This window comes from Stegodyphus dumicola, chromosome 5 (assembly GCF_044657685.1).
Source record: "Stegodyphus dumicola isolate Sdum_Otavi_A_Nest chromosome 5, ASM4465768v1".
Classification (NCBI taxonomy): domain Eukaryota; kingdom Metazoa; phylum Arthropoda; class Arachnida; order Araneae; family Eresidae; genus Stegodyphus; species Stegodyphus dumicola.
Window position 1 is genome coordinate 126,717,999 of NC_140772.1, and position 14,608 is coordinate 126,732,606.

General features: G+C 31.4%; 1 protein-coding gene across 1 annotated transcript in view; it reads left to right on the forward strand.

Annotated features, from left to right (window-relative positions):
- Positions 1 to 9,560, forward strand: part of LOC118198396 (enoyl-CoA delta isomerase 1, mitochondrial-like) — a 56,177-nt gene extending 46,617 nt beyond the window's left edge. Inside the window, exons 6-7 of the mRNA XM_035370060.2 lie at positions 2,425 to 2,606; positions 9,190 to 9,560. Coding sequence (XP_035225951.1) covers positions 2,425 to 2,606; positions 9,190 to 9,353 — 346 coding nt within the window. The 3' untranslated portion in view covers positions 9,354 to 9,560. The remainder of the gene's footprint in view (positions 1 to 2,424; positions 2,607 to 9,189) is intronic.
- Positions 9,561 to 14,608: the final 5,048 nt, after the last annotated feature.

Below are 14,608 nucleotides of genomic sequence, written 5' to 3' on the forward strand. Positions count from 1 at the left end.
ATCTTTATGCTCCTCGAACCACTCTAACACAATTTGAGCCTTGTGACATGGAACATTGTTCTGCTGAAAAATCCTATTTCCAGTTGGGAAAGACGGATACCATGTTAGAGTGCAACTGATCTGCCATTATGTTCAGGCAGCTTTCTTGGTCTGATCTACCATAACTAAAGGTCCCAGAGCCTCCTATGAAAACATCCCCCAAAGCATAATACCGCCATCACCAACCTGTGTATGACCTGCTGTGCAGGAAGGAGCAACTGTTTACCTGGAAGACAGCGATTAACATGATGAATGAGAAAACATGATTCATGCGACCAAGCAACTGTCTTCCCCTTATCCATGGTCCAGTCTCAATGTTCCCGTGCCCACTTTAGGCATAATTGACAATGATGCTTTGTCAACTGAGGCACATGTGCGGGACATCTGCTACATAGTTCCGTATTCAACAGCATCAAATGAACTGTGTATTCCAAAACACTTGCACTTGGAGTTGCATTGTATTGGGCTGTCAGCTGAGCTGCTGTCTAAGTCTGGTTTTGCTGTACTAAGTGGATCAGTCACCAGTGTCATTTTGCTTTGATGATGCATGGACTTCCAATACCTTGGCATTCCCTGCTGGGTTCACCATCATTTATGCACTTTGCACAAATATTACTCGTAACAACAGCAGATCATAAACAACCTACCAGCCATGCAGTTTTGAAGATAGTCGTTCCGAGTCTACAGGCCATTACAATCTGCCATCTATCAAATTCACTTAAATCTGCAGCCTTTCCCATCACTGGCAAATGTAAGCGCTAGAATTATTCCTTACCTTCTCTAGTGGCAGTTAAATACTGTTTCCACTTAATCACGTGTCCTCCACATCATCCAGATGAGTTAATTGAAAAATATGGACATAGTCATAATGTTTTGGCTTGTCAGTATATATATATATATATATATATATACATATTGGATTTCGATATATCACTAATTTTTATTTTCACACATATCCGATTAATTTGGCAGACACATATTCAATCATAATTAAATATGATAAATTTCTATGTAGACTGTGCAAAAAAAAAAAAAAAAAAAAGGAAAAAAAAGACACTTCTATATCTCCTGTTCTGCGCAGCTCTGATTGAAAAAATTGCGTTTTTCATGTCTCGAAAACGCAACTTAGGATATGTATTAGATTTATATATTGCATTGTTCTAATATAGGTGTTTTGACACAAAAGCAGACTTTTTCTGAAATAACATACCAATTTTTTTCCGTATTTCGTTTCTATGACTCAAATTACACCAAAATACAAATTACCAAGTGCTATTAATTTCGTTTTGGCATTTTTGTGTTGATTCACTATAAACGATGAAACACATTTCAAATTGTTGCCACCAAATATTATCACCCTGTACTACATTTAAAGAAATTAAATAATGAAGAATCTGCATAAATGTATGTATGTTTTTCACATTGTGATAAAATAACGGTACCTAGAGCCATCAAATTTTGAATAGCATACATCTCCACCCAAATATGGACATCTGGAAGCCCAAATTTGGAATTTGTTTATTATCTATTTCATATCTTGTAAAGCATTTGTGAATTTTTGATTAAGAAGCTCAACTATTTCATAGCGAGTAACGGCAACATTTGTATGGAGAAAAAAAAGATTTATCTCCAGCCTGTGAGACTGTGTATCAGAAATTCTAAACATATTCTCTTTTAAATGTTTTGTAATATTGCTGTTGAATTGAATTTTATGGTTTAAGTGTGAAGAACATGATATTTAATAAATAAAGGTAACACAATGTTAAAAAAACACCCTAAAAAATCTGAAAGCTGCTTTTTTTTTTTTTTTTTTTTTTTTTTTTTTTTTTTTTTTTTTTTTTTATCCAGCTAAGAAAAGCAGGTGTAAAGGATATTTTTAAGCTCCATAACATTTTTGAAGTTCTTTAGCATTGCTTCGAATCAGAAATTTGAAAAATGTATCTGTATATATGTATGTTAAACATATGTAATTCAGAGATGTATAAATGATATTATACTATTAATTTTTAGTGTGCATTTAAATTAATATTTTTTTCTGTTATTAAATCTTTCACAGTTGAATATATATTCTTGTGACAAACTAGATTTATTTAATTTCCTTCAATTCCTAAAAATTTCTCAACATGCTTGCACACTTAGGATATTCTGACTCTATATTTTGAACAAGAACAAAATTCAGTTAATTATGCATTCTGCAAAATCATAAATTTATGGTTTAGCATGCAAGCATTTATTTTACTGCATTGTATTATTAAAATTTCAAGAGTGAATAAATTAAAAAATTACTTAGCGAAATCTTATTTTGTATTAAAATCATAGGTAGTAACTATAAGAGGCTTTTGTAAATGTTATTACAATATGCAAATGTTTTAAATTTTTTTAAAGGTTCCGTTCCATATTCATAAACACTCTTGGATTCCGTAGAGCTGAGCATGCTCTTAAGCTAGGAGCAATGTTTACTGCTGAACAAGCATTAGCTTTAAATATTGTAAATGAACTAGTAGATTCTCCTTCAGATCTGATGTCTAGAGCCCATGATGAATTAGACAAATGGCTGAAAGTTCCAGGTTTTGTATTGTTTCTTTTCTATATCTAAACAAATCAGAATATCTGTAGAATTTGTAGTGTTGATCTTCCTTAAATGCCATATGATTATTATAAACGGGGCTGTGGAGTTAGTATGGGAAATGACAGACTCTGACTCCTGGAGATTTAAAGACTCCGACTCCCTCATATATATGTAAACATATACACATGGGTTGCAGCTTATTTTTTTATAAAAGAAGTAATAGATGCTACAGAAAAAAAAATTGATGACATAGCAAATTATTTAAATTAATTAGCATTTATTATGAAATGTTTTTTTATCATCAGTGGTGAACTTTTTGATGAATTTGATCACCAATAGTAAACTATCTGACAAAATTTTAAAATTTTGGAAAATCTCTGAGATAGCTCACTGTATTGCCAAATATAATTAGATTTGTATATTTTTTATTTCTTATTCACGCAGATTTAGCAGTCAGCCTTTTTAACATTATATACTTTTAAGTAAGAAAAGCATTTTTTGCTACTTTTTGAATTGTTTTACTTCAAATAATTTCACTGTTTTACTGGAGCACTTCCTCAGTTTTTGCAGTAAAATAGTATTTTTCATTTACGTGATTTGGATGGAGGGATAGAATGGATTCTACACCTTCAAAATAAGCTACTATTCAGTTAACAGCTAATTTCTTGTCAATGAAACAAAGAAAATGTTTTTGGTTATCAAATGCAACTTTGTGCTATGAATACTCCTTTTCCTATAGTTTTGTTTTGATCAAGAAAATATTAGCACAGCATTACACCTTGTGAAACTATGTAATCTGTCCTTTGAAGTAAATTATAATCAATTCTTTACACTTTATTTATATCTAGTTTTTATTAAATGCAATTTTCTGTTGCTATTTGTAAATATTTCTTTTTCTACAGGTTTCAAATAACTTTATTTTAACTTGCACTCAAGTTTATTCCCAAGTCTAAAATTTAATGAGGTAGTAGATTAGACTTTTAATTATGCCTGTAATTGGAAATTTAAATTTATATAATGTGGTATAAATATTGTTTCAAGATTGCACAGCAAGGCATTTGAAATTAATAAATTTAATGCAAGAAGTTATCTAACTGAAATTTCTTATTTCCAACATTTTAAAGGAATATAAAAGTCCAAGAGAAATTGCAGTTGCCAAAGTAGTAGAGAAAAAAAACCTCAGTTGAAAAGACTGGTCCATCAGTATTTTTTAATTCTTCATTTTAAGTTACTGTTTGTTGACAGTCAAAATATATATATTTTGTATGTTATTTTTTCGTTCATTATCTTATATTTTTACGGCATGAAACAAGTAGTTTGGCAACTTTCAAAATTTTTAGAACTGCATTTTCAAATTGCCAAATAATGATGTATCACCAAATCTGATCATTTTGCCCCCAATTTGTTAACTTTTTATCCATGGAATATTGACTGTTAATTCATGTTCTGTTATGTATTTCTAGATAAATATATATATGACTTGCATTCCCCCCCCTCTTTTTTTTACTAATTTTGTCCTACAAAGTTGAGAGAAAATTATGCAACTAAAGTAATTTCCTAAGGATGTGGCTACAGAAATAATATAACAAATGAATAGTGTTTGTGGATAAATTATCAATGAGTATCACAATAATATTTATTTAAAAGAAACATACATTCCAGTTAGAATATGTAGTAATATTAACATTACAGTATCTAATAAGGTATTTTATTTCTACTTTCTATCTTGAAATTTGCCTATTCTTATTATTGTCTTCTGCTATATCCTGGGAAAACTTCAGTGCTGCTGGAACTGCTATATCATGGGGTACAGTTTGCAGATTTTTACCATCATCTTGGTCACCATTTAGCCTGTCTGCCTCTGTGTAATGATCTTCAAAACCATCATGGTATTAGATAATACCTTTTCTTGAATCCGTTTGCAATTATTGTTTCACTTACTCAGAGCCCATGGTCTGAAAACCAATGGCAAGTCAATTAGTAAGATGAAAGCAACTGCTAAGTGGACAAATTCATTTTTAAATTTATTTGAACTTGCTTTCTGAATGCCTTGATGAAAGGGAAAATTGCATGGATGTTTAAAATTTTCAGAACATTGTGCTAAGCTGGGGGAGGGAATACACAAGAGGAGGAAACTTTTTTCAAAGAAAAATTGGGAGAGTTGAAGGCAGAAAAACCTTAAGAGATCTACCAAAAATATAAGAATTGTGGACATTTACATGATCAGTGCAATAATTTCATAATTCTGGTATGCTACATATTCTCTTTCATCACTTATGTCATTGGTCTCAAACTGACGGTTCACATGTGGCCCACGAAGGGGTTTCAACTGTGTATTTAGTACAGATATTTTGAGATTTTAGTTATATGAAGTTGAATTCATATTATTTCCATTTCCACTAAAAGCAAACTTGAATAACTCACCAGAAAACCTATAAATAGAGTTAATTAATTTATGGTGTGATACAAATCCTGTTCAGTGATTTGAAGATGTAGATTTGATTAACTTTTATTCTTAAAAATTTAAATAAGCTTAAGTAAGAATTTTTGCACGAAAACTAATTGTTTTGTTTGGAATTACCCTTACATATAATCAACTGTTTTCATAGTTGAAATTTTATAAGAAGAGAACCCAGTTGACTATGAGCATTTACAATTTGTGATAAAGATAATTTCTAGTACTTTCTCTCCAAAGCCGCAAATTTTATCAAAATCGAAATCACATCAATTCTAAAGCTGTGAAGTAAGAAATAAAGAAATTAATAACTATTTACATACACACATGTACATTTTTATTTATGCACTAAAGAAAAATTTAAGAAGAGAAAGAAACTAAGTTGTTGTAATTTATTCTCAAGTTTTATCCCACCCGGAAATGTTTCTCTGAAAATTTAGAAAGTTTACATAATGGCTTCAGAAATAGACAATCCTCATCAATGTGAATAAATCAGAAGCCCTTATTGAACAAAACATCAAAATGTATTATTTATTTCATGGGCCCAGCACATAAAGTATCTTGGTCCTGTAATTGATCACCCTTTTGAGCGCCCACCTCAATATGGTAGAGGGGCTGAAATGTTCCCACGATGGAAGACAGCTAACAGGCCTACCACCATGCTGCAGGCAGTCTCCTAACATGAAGGAGTAAACAGCTTTCTTGATGGTACATCCAAGCATCAAACTCACAAGGATGTACTTGATAGTGAATATGCTGCTTCGACCCGGCTATGCTCATATAATGGGGTCATCTTGTTGGTGCAGGTCTGCAAGCTGATGATAGATCGTTACTATTGTCTTGAGACCAGATAATTCCAAAAATGTTATAATTGACCCAAAATTGGCATGGAAGCTCCACATTGGCACATGTAATTTATGTTACACATTGCCAAATATATATACAATCTCACCTGGAACTCTGTTTTATCTGTTGATATTAAGTCACTCATTTATATAACCTTATTGTGACCTATAATTACTTACACCTATCCTATAAGTGGATTTGCCAGTCATATGCATGTTAGTAAGTTCCACATTATGTAAAATGTTACACTAAGGCAGATTACGAATGGCCACTGGTTCATGAATAATCTTTCAATCCACGACAAACTCAAAGCGCCACAAAGTAAAACCTATATGGCAAAATTAGCAAAGAAATTCTTTAGAGACATCATTAAAATAAATAATAAAAGTATTCCTAATCTTGACTACAAGATCAACAATCAGATTAACACCAAAAGACTTTATTCATTATTAAGAGCACTGAATTAATTTTTTATTCTCTACACCTTAATTAATTTATTTTTTATTCTTAAAGCATTGCTTATTCTTGTATATTGCTTCGTTGCCTTAAAATTTTATTTACAAATTCTTAATGTTTAATTTTCTTAATAGTTCACCCCTTTCCCCGATTTTGGTTCATCCTATCCAAAATAATGTACGAGTCTGAATATCCTTTCCATTCAAATTTGCCTGCAAATAGCATTTCTACCATCTCTTCCAGTCTTCTTGCTCCTACAAGTCACCTGTCCAGATGCTCCTGTCTTTTGCCGACTAATGGCTCTGCCTCCACAGCAGATTTTTAGCTAGACTCTTGAAAGGCCTGAAATGATTTTGGATACAACTGCTTATCAGTTTTACATATTCAGTGCTTAAAAAATATTTTGCTTATCCTAGTAATGCTCTTGATTTTTCATGTTCTACATATGAGATAGAGCACAGCTCTGGGACCTGCAAATGTGACTTCATCACCTCACCAGAAAGGAAGGAGAAATCTGTCAAATCATGCAAAAGAATGCATAAAAGTATAAAACTAATGGAATGATATAGCCTAGATAAAAAGAAATAATTTGTGCAGTTGCAGCTCCAAAAATAGGGAAAACAACTAATATAGTGGAAAAGCTTCAAGGCATATCAGATTTAAAGAATAATTGTCACAATTCCAAGTCAATACCAACGTTTCTTAGAATTCTGCTTTGGGTTACCATCTTCAAGTAGTAGATGCGGGCAGAAATCGTTGTCACATGTGTCATTGAAAAAAGGTTTTAATTATATAACTATCTCCCGATTGATTGAGATATCTGCAATACACATGCTAAGACACTACATCTTCTCTTTGAGTAATGCATTTAAAATGTTGCATATGAGAATCCATTCTTCAAACTTAATTAACAAAAGTAGTTTCTAGAAGCTGTCGCAGATAGTCTTTGATGTTGCTTAATCAGATAGGTTCATCAGAGATGATGGTAATGAAAACACAATGCATTTTAGTACAAGTAGTGGGGGAAATTACAATCTAGGAAAAAAGAGAATCATTATTTGTATCTGTCAAGTTTTTACAACTACATCTATCTGTCAAGTTTCTGTGGCTGTCTCAGTTTTGAAAATCAGGTTTGGCATTTTCTGTAGCTGATATGAAATGCTTAAATTACAACAATATTTGACTGTTTAGATTGATGCATTATAATTTTTTATAGATTGCTGAACTATCTGAAACTTGTATCTTGATTCACTAAGTCGTAATTTTCTTTATTCACTGATTAAAATAAATTCTGAGTGATATTTCTGCTTTACCTTTTTTCATAAAAAAAAAAAAAAAAAAAAAAAAATCCTTCAGATTTCTTTTGTAAACTGAAGGTAATATCAGTATAAACATTCATAAAAGTTTACTTGTAAAAGACATTCCCCCATAAAACAAGGTTATACCTATATTTTTTTTTTCAATTACTTTATGGTGTATAGCTACATTTAGTAATGAAATCCTTGGATGTATCTTCACTTTATTTCTCATCAAATTTCATCCCTAACACATATGGAATCTTGCATATTGTGGCACAAAAAAAAAATAAATAAATAAATAAAACAGGCAGAAAAATGAATATCTTTTCTTATTTTCTGCTTCAAGCAAAATTAAAAAATTAAGTACTCAGGTTTTTTTTTTTTTTCCCTCCCCTGTTAATCTGTATGAGTTTGGTAGATAGTGTTGTTTCTGAATTGGTTTTAAAAATTTGATGTGACATTATACAGTCAAAAGTCGTTAATTCGGACACCCATAATCCAGAATGATCTATAATCCGGACTTCAAAGCTAAAAACTTTCTGCGCATGCGCCGCTTTGATACTTGCGCATAGGCGTTTACGCGTGCGCGTAAGACCTTTTACCACTGTGCATATGCATGTGCGCAAGCGCAGAATACGTTTTTGCGTGCATGTTTTATGTATAACGGACGGCATAATCTAAAATTATCTAATTATCTATTTCAGTTAATGTTGATGATTGCGTTGTTCCTTAATCTTCGAATTGGATCCGGATTATTAATTTTTGCAGACTGTAAGAGCAATTTTATAAAAGTAAACTTGAACTTTCGATTATGTCAAATAGAATTTCCGATTCTGGAGCTCCCAAAGGATCGTACAAAACGAAAGTATGTTTCGATGTCCATCAAACAAAAAGTGAAATTGCTGCAAAAAATGGATAAAGACATGAAGAATGTGACAGAGAGGTTAGTGAAAACGAAAAAATTTCGATTGACAAGTTAGTCGGTATTCTCGACACAACAATTAACGGGACTTGAACAGCGGAACTTTGTAACTGAACAAGAAATTGTGTCTGTTTATAGAATTAAAGAGAAAGTATTATCACATAAAACGAAGCAACTTAAAACAACTTACATTGAAAGAAATGTTTAATAAAGTAAACAAATAAATATTAAGCTTTTTTTTTGTAAATTTTGATACCCTTTAGATTATAAGTGATCTTTATTTCATAAATTAAGGTTTCATATTTTTAATTTTAGAATTCCTGCATGCCATCTTCTGAGATTTAAAGTGATGATCTATAATCCGGAAAAATCGATAATCCGGAATCGCCGAAGTACCGACGAGTCCGAATTAACGACTTTTGACTGTATAGCAGTTAACAGTTATTTACAGTGTTTATTTTCTGAGTAATGAGATACCATTTAATAATTTAAAAAGTTGTAATGCCATTACATAATTCCTATTTTGTTTTAGTGAATCATTGCATTTCATTGAGTTTATTTTAGTATTTTCTCTCTTTTATTTCCACTTCCAATTATTTTTTAGAGGCTGCACGTCAGATGACTAAAATTAGTCTGCGGAAACCTCATGTGGAAGAACTGCTTTCATATGAAAAGGAGGAGGTAGAAGAAGTAGTACATTTTGCTAATTTGGAAGAAACTCAAAAAGCTTTAGGACATTATTTTGAAAGTTTAAAAAGTAAGAAGTAACTGAAAATGCAGCCATGTGATATGTTGAGGCCATTAAAACATTGTATGAGCTTCTGAAGTTTGGTATTTTCAGTAATTTGAAAGAAAAAGATGCAGCAACAGATGCTTTAATTCTGCACTAATACTTCTATTTTCTTATTTCATGTATGTTTTTATAATAACAAAAATATTTAAGGGTATAATAAAGCATTTTTAGGTTAACATAAAGTAATTAGCATGTTATTTTGTCGTACAGCAGCTAAAAGGTATAATGAAATTTGTTTTATGCAATCAGTTTTATTATAATTATTCAGTTTAAACACATTACTAATATTTAGTAGCTATTGTAGATCAACAGGAAATTTTTATTAAGTGTTATAATAAATTCTTGTTATTAATTCATATTTGTAGTAGATCAAATAACTTTGATTGCATGTTGTAATTGTTATAAAAAATTAGGTTTTTTTTATAATGAATTGATATATATTTTCTAATAAAAACTATTTTTACCTTTACATATAAAAAGTTGCCTTAATTCTTCACTCAGTTTATTTGCAAAAAAATTATTAGTACTTTAAGATACTGTTTTAGGAAAATTTTTAAATCTGATGTATTAAATCATTACATCTGGTATCTTTTTCTAAGATAAAGTTTGAAAGGGAAAATCCTGTTTATAATACAATACATGTTGTACTGCCCATAACCCGAGAAGGAGAAGGAAAAGCCTAGCCAGCGGAATAATTAGTCCGACGGAGCAGGTGGTTCGTTGGACGGAAGTAGAAAGGACGAACAAGAAGACAAGGGGGGCGAAGAGGACTTTGCACCCTGGTTGTCGGACGGGACGGTCGGAGTTTTTTTTTTTACTTAATAATATATTGTAGTTGACTGCGGTAGTCGTGCCGAGACAGATAAGCATCGTTGTATTATACCGTAGCGTAGGGTTCAGTTGCTTCACACATGTCACCGTCGATCAACGCATAGATGACACCCATTTTTCATTTGTTCAACAATAAACTTTAATAAGTAAACAATTCTTGATTATTATACATTATATATACAAGCATGAATAGGTAAGGCCGGCATGGTCTCCGCCGGATGAGAAAAACAACTTCTGCATCACGAAAGAAAATGGCGACTCCCATCCGCCCAAAAAAAAACTCCGACCATCCCGTCCGACAACCAGGGTGCAAAGTCCTCTTCGCCCCCCTCGTCTTCTTGTTCGTCCTTTCTACTTCCGTCCAACGAACCACCTGCTCCATCGGACTAATTATTCCGCTGGCTAGGCTTTTTCTTCTCCTTCTCGGGTTATGGGCATTACACATGTGATGCAATGAACATTATGCAACTTCATTGTTGTTTTATAATGTTGCCAACATATTGTGCAAGTTTTGTATTTTTATGATGATCTTAATACTATTTGGCAGGTGAATTGATTTTCCGTAAAAAGTTACTTTTATTTAACATCATTTTTATTAAATTCAGTGTTTTACTTGTTTAGTTATTTGATTTACAGCAAAGCACAGAAGGGCTGTGTGCCTATGTTAAAAGGATGCTTTTGGAAATTTTTTTTTTTTTTTTTTTTTTTTTTTTTTTTTTGTAGAGGAAAACTGGTTCATATTTACATTATGAACAGAAAACTGCAGAAATGCCTCTGCAGCTACCTTGAAACTGAGTTGCACTAGCAGTGCTCAACAGTCTTATCTCTTTTTTGACTGGTGGTCTTAAATTCATCAGAAAAACCGATTAATGTTTACTGTATGAAGTTTCCTCAGTTTTGTATGAAGTTTTCTCAGTTCATGTTATTTAATTATGAAAATACTTTACTAATGTTATGATGTGAGTGTTATCAATTCGTTTAGTAAAATATGGCTTAAAATAGTTTATTTTATATATTTGGTGCTCCCTTCAATTGATAACTGAGAGGTTGATAACTCAGAGAGCTGCAGTAGAAGAAATGAGTTGTGACTACTGAGTGTTTGGTCAGAGACTAGGTGCACAATATTCTGGAGACAAACCTGTGAAATCTTTGTCTTTAGAAGACATTCCTATATCAGATCCTCAGTAAAACATATCAGTCCCTTTTCTTTGTTTATCTTTGACATATAACCATAACATCTCTTAACTAAAAATTATATTCTAATAAAGACCACTATTTTAAAAGACTTTATTATTTCCCAAGAAGGACTAATAGTTTTGATAAAATTTGTGTGCAGTATTATTATTTCTAAGGGTAAATTAATAGTATTTAGTTAATTGATTGAACAAGAAATAATCTGGATTTTAATAAGTAAAAAATCATAGTGTACTCATATCATATGTCTGCCATTGTTTGTTGCCATCAAATGAGCCTTTATCTATTTTTCCTAAAAGATGTCTTGAATTTGTCTTAATTGTACACTTAAATTGGCAGTATATATACATATGTGTATGTGTGCTTGAGAGATATAAAATATGAAGGAAATATGAAGTTTAATTTAGCAGTAGTCCTTTTAATTACTCATTTTAATTTGTGCCCTACCCCAGAATCTGAAATACACCATCTCAAAAACTAATTATCAAAAGTTTAAAATGTATAATAATTTTATTAATCTTGCAATGTGCTAAGCTCTTGTCAAATGACTGTTCAAAATTTTAAACAAAGAAACCAACTCTATAAGTAATCTGTTTGAAATGCACACACATTTTGCTCTCCATCCTATTTTAATTTTTCTGTAAGTAGAGAAGAATTCTACATAAATAATTAGATTCGTATGTGCTTTGTCATTCTGTAAGATTTAACAGTAGCAGCATTTGTAGCTGAGATAGTAAACACAAAACTATTTCATTTGTATGCAAGATAAGCTGTAATTGGAAAGTTAATCATAGTCAACTGGCTTCAGTAATTCAGCTTAACCAATTGATGCATTTAGTTGAAAGAGCCAAAGAGAATAATTTTTATTTTTTGGAGATTTATTTATTCATTTATTACCCCTACTTTTTTTTTTTTTTTTTTTTTTTTTTTTCCCCTGAGTCAACGAAATATGCAAGGACTGTCTACCTAAAGAAACAGACAAACAAAATTGAAAGCATTTGCTCATTTTCAGTGATTAGCATTATATACTGATTAAAGCAATAATTAATATATATTAATTACACTATCTATTATTTTTATATATTGAAAATTATAAAGTATCAATTTTTAATTAGCTTCAGCCAATTATACCTCCCATTTTTTTCCCATAGTCTTAACAAATTGTAACTTCCATCTTCAGTGCAAAGGCATACTCATATGAAATTACATCTCTTTTACATCAGAATCACTGCTGCCAGGCTTAATCACTAGATGTTATATAAGCCTACCCTTCTTTAAGTAAGAATTCTTGAGTTTTCCCATAAGTGACAGTGTGCTTGCTATTTAGGGAAATCATTTTATCCATAGCTTGATACTATAAACTCATTATCTAAATTCATGTCACCAGTTATGTTTCTCTCTTTAATCAGAACTGGTGACCAAATGTATTCAACTGCATTTAGATCATAAGGGAAGGGAGGAACCCACACAATATCATGCTTGTTCTCTTTTATGATATAGTCGGTTTTAGAGATTTTTCTCGGATGATTTTACTCTCTAAGGGGAAATATTTCTGATTTTTTTCATTTTTGGATTGCAGCATATCTCCTTATATTTTATCATATTTTATGGACACTACATTTTCAGGTTTCATGCAATATGAAGCATCATTCATGAATGCCATAATTTTAAATGTAGAATAGTTTTCTGTACAGGAACTAATTTCATAATAGTTCATATACCATATATTCTGGCATATAACATGCACATATAATTTCGAACTACTTTTTTAAATTTTTAGGTATAGTAACTGTATAACGCAAACTCTTTTCCTTAGTAATAAGCCTGGAAAATCCATATGCAATGCTCTTAACTTTTGAAGCCATTTGAAGTTTTGCCAGGTTTTCAAATAATGGTTTACTGAATTCACAAGCTTTAGAGGGAACTATATGTGTTGGAGGACAGTGCTTGAGGGAGTAAACAATTATACAAAGAGGTGGATTATATTAATTTCAGGTGTGCACAAGAATATTATTCTAGGATTTAGAGAAAAGAGGGACATAAAACAGGTAAGAATGAATTTCCGACCCACATGAATTCGTAGAATTAAGAATCGGATGTTATCTCTCTCTAGTTTTTTTAAGTGCACATCGAAGGCTTTAATATTTTGCATTTGCTTTGGTTGAAATACGTTTGATCTAGTGTTCCTTTTAGTATTAAATATGGCTCCAGACAAACGAAAGAAACACAATGCTGGTTTTAATGCAAAGTCATTCAGTTTGCTAAGGAAAATGGAAATCGTGCTGCAGCAAGGATGTTTGGTGTTGGCGAAAGCTTCATCCATAAGTGGACAAAAAATTAAATTACAGTACAATAATTAATATTCCAAAGAATAAATGCGCTTTGAGTAAAGTATAACGAAATGGATTATCCAAGAAGAAAATGTTGTGTACTCAGTCTTAGATAATCGCCAGAATGGATTAATTGTAAAAAGAAACAACATGTGTTTATTTGCTTTAAAGTGGGCAAAAAAGAATGCAAATGAAAGTGAACACTTTAAAGCAACTGTGAGTTGATATAGTCAATTTATGGCATGGAATAATTTAGTTCTGGGGGGGGGGGAAACGAAAGTTTTGCAAAGGCTTCCAAAAGATTTGGACAATAAATTTGGTAAATTTCCAAATGTATGGCTATTGACCTACGAAAGCAAAATACATGTATGTATATTTACTGTCACATATTGGAAATAGGGATGAAGCTGCAGTAATGTTTGATATGATAGGAAATAAAATGTTTGATGTGAAAAGAACATAAATGGTTCACATAAAACAACAGATCACTAAAAATCTCACCTCAGTATAAGTGCTTTCCTGTTTAACAGTAATGGGGTTGGTGAAACAGAATTTTTTTATCTCTTTGAAGAAATAACAGAAAATGAATATGATGAACTTTTCATGTTATCCAATGACAAAAACTTTTAAGTTCATAAGGTATGTCAATTCTTTTAAATAAACAGCATTAGGTACATTTAATTTAATAGGTAAATCTAATTTTCATATGCTCATCTTTTCCTTATTTTTAAATCTATCATTTTTATATCCAGTGTATGACATGTACCCGTAAATTTTAATATTTTTTTTAATATATATATTAAGTGTGTGCATTATACGCTGGAATATACAGTAGCTCATTTGGCACTGGTAATATCTGCTTTGAGCTGATGCCT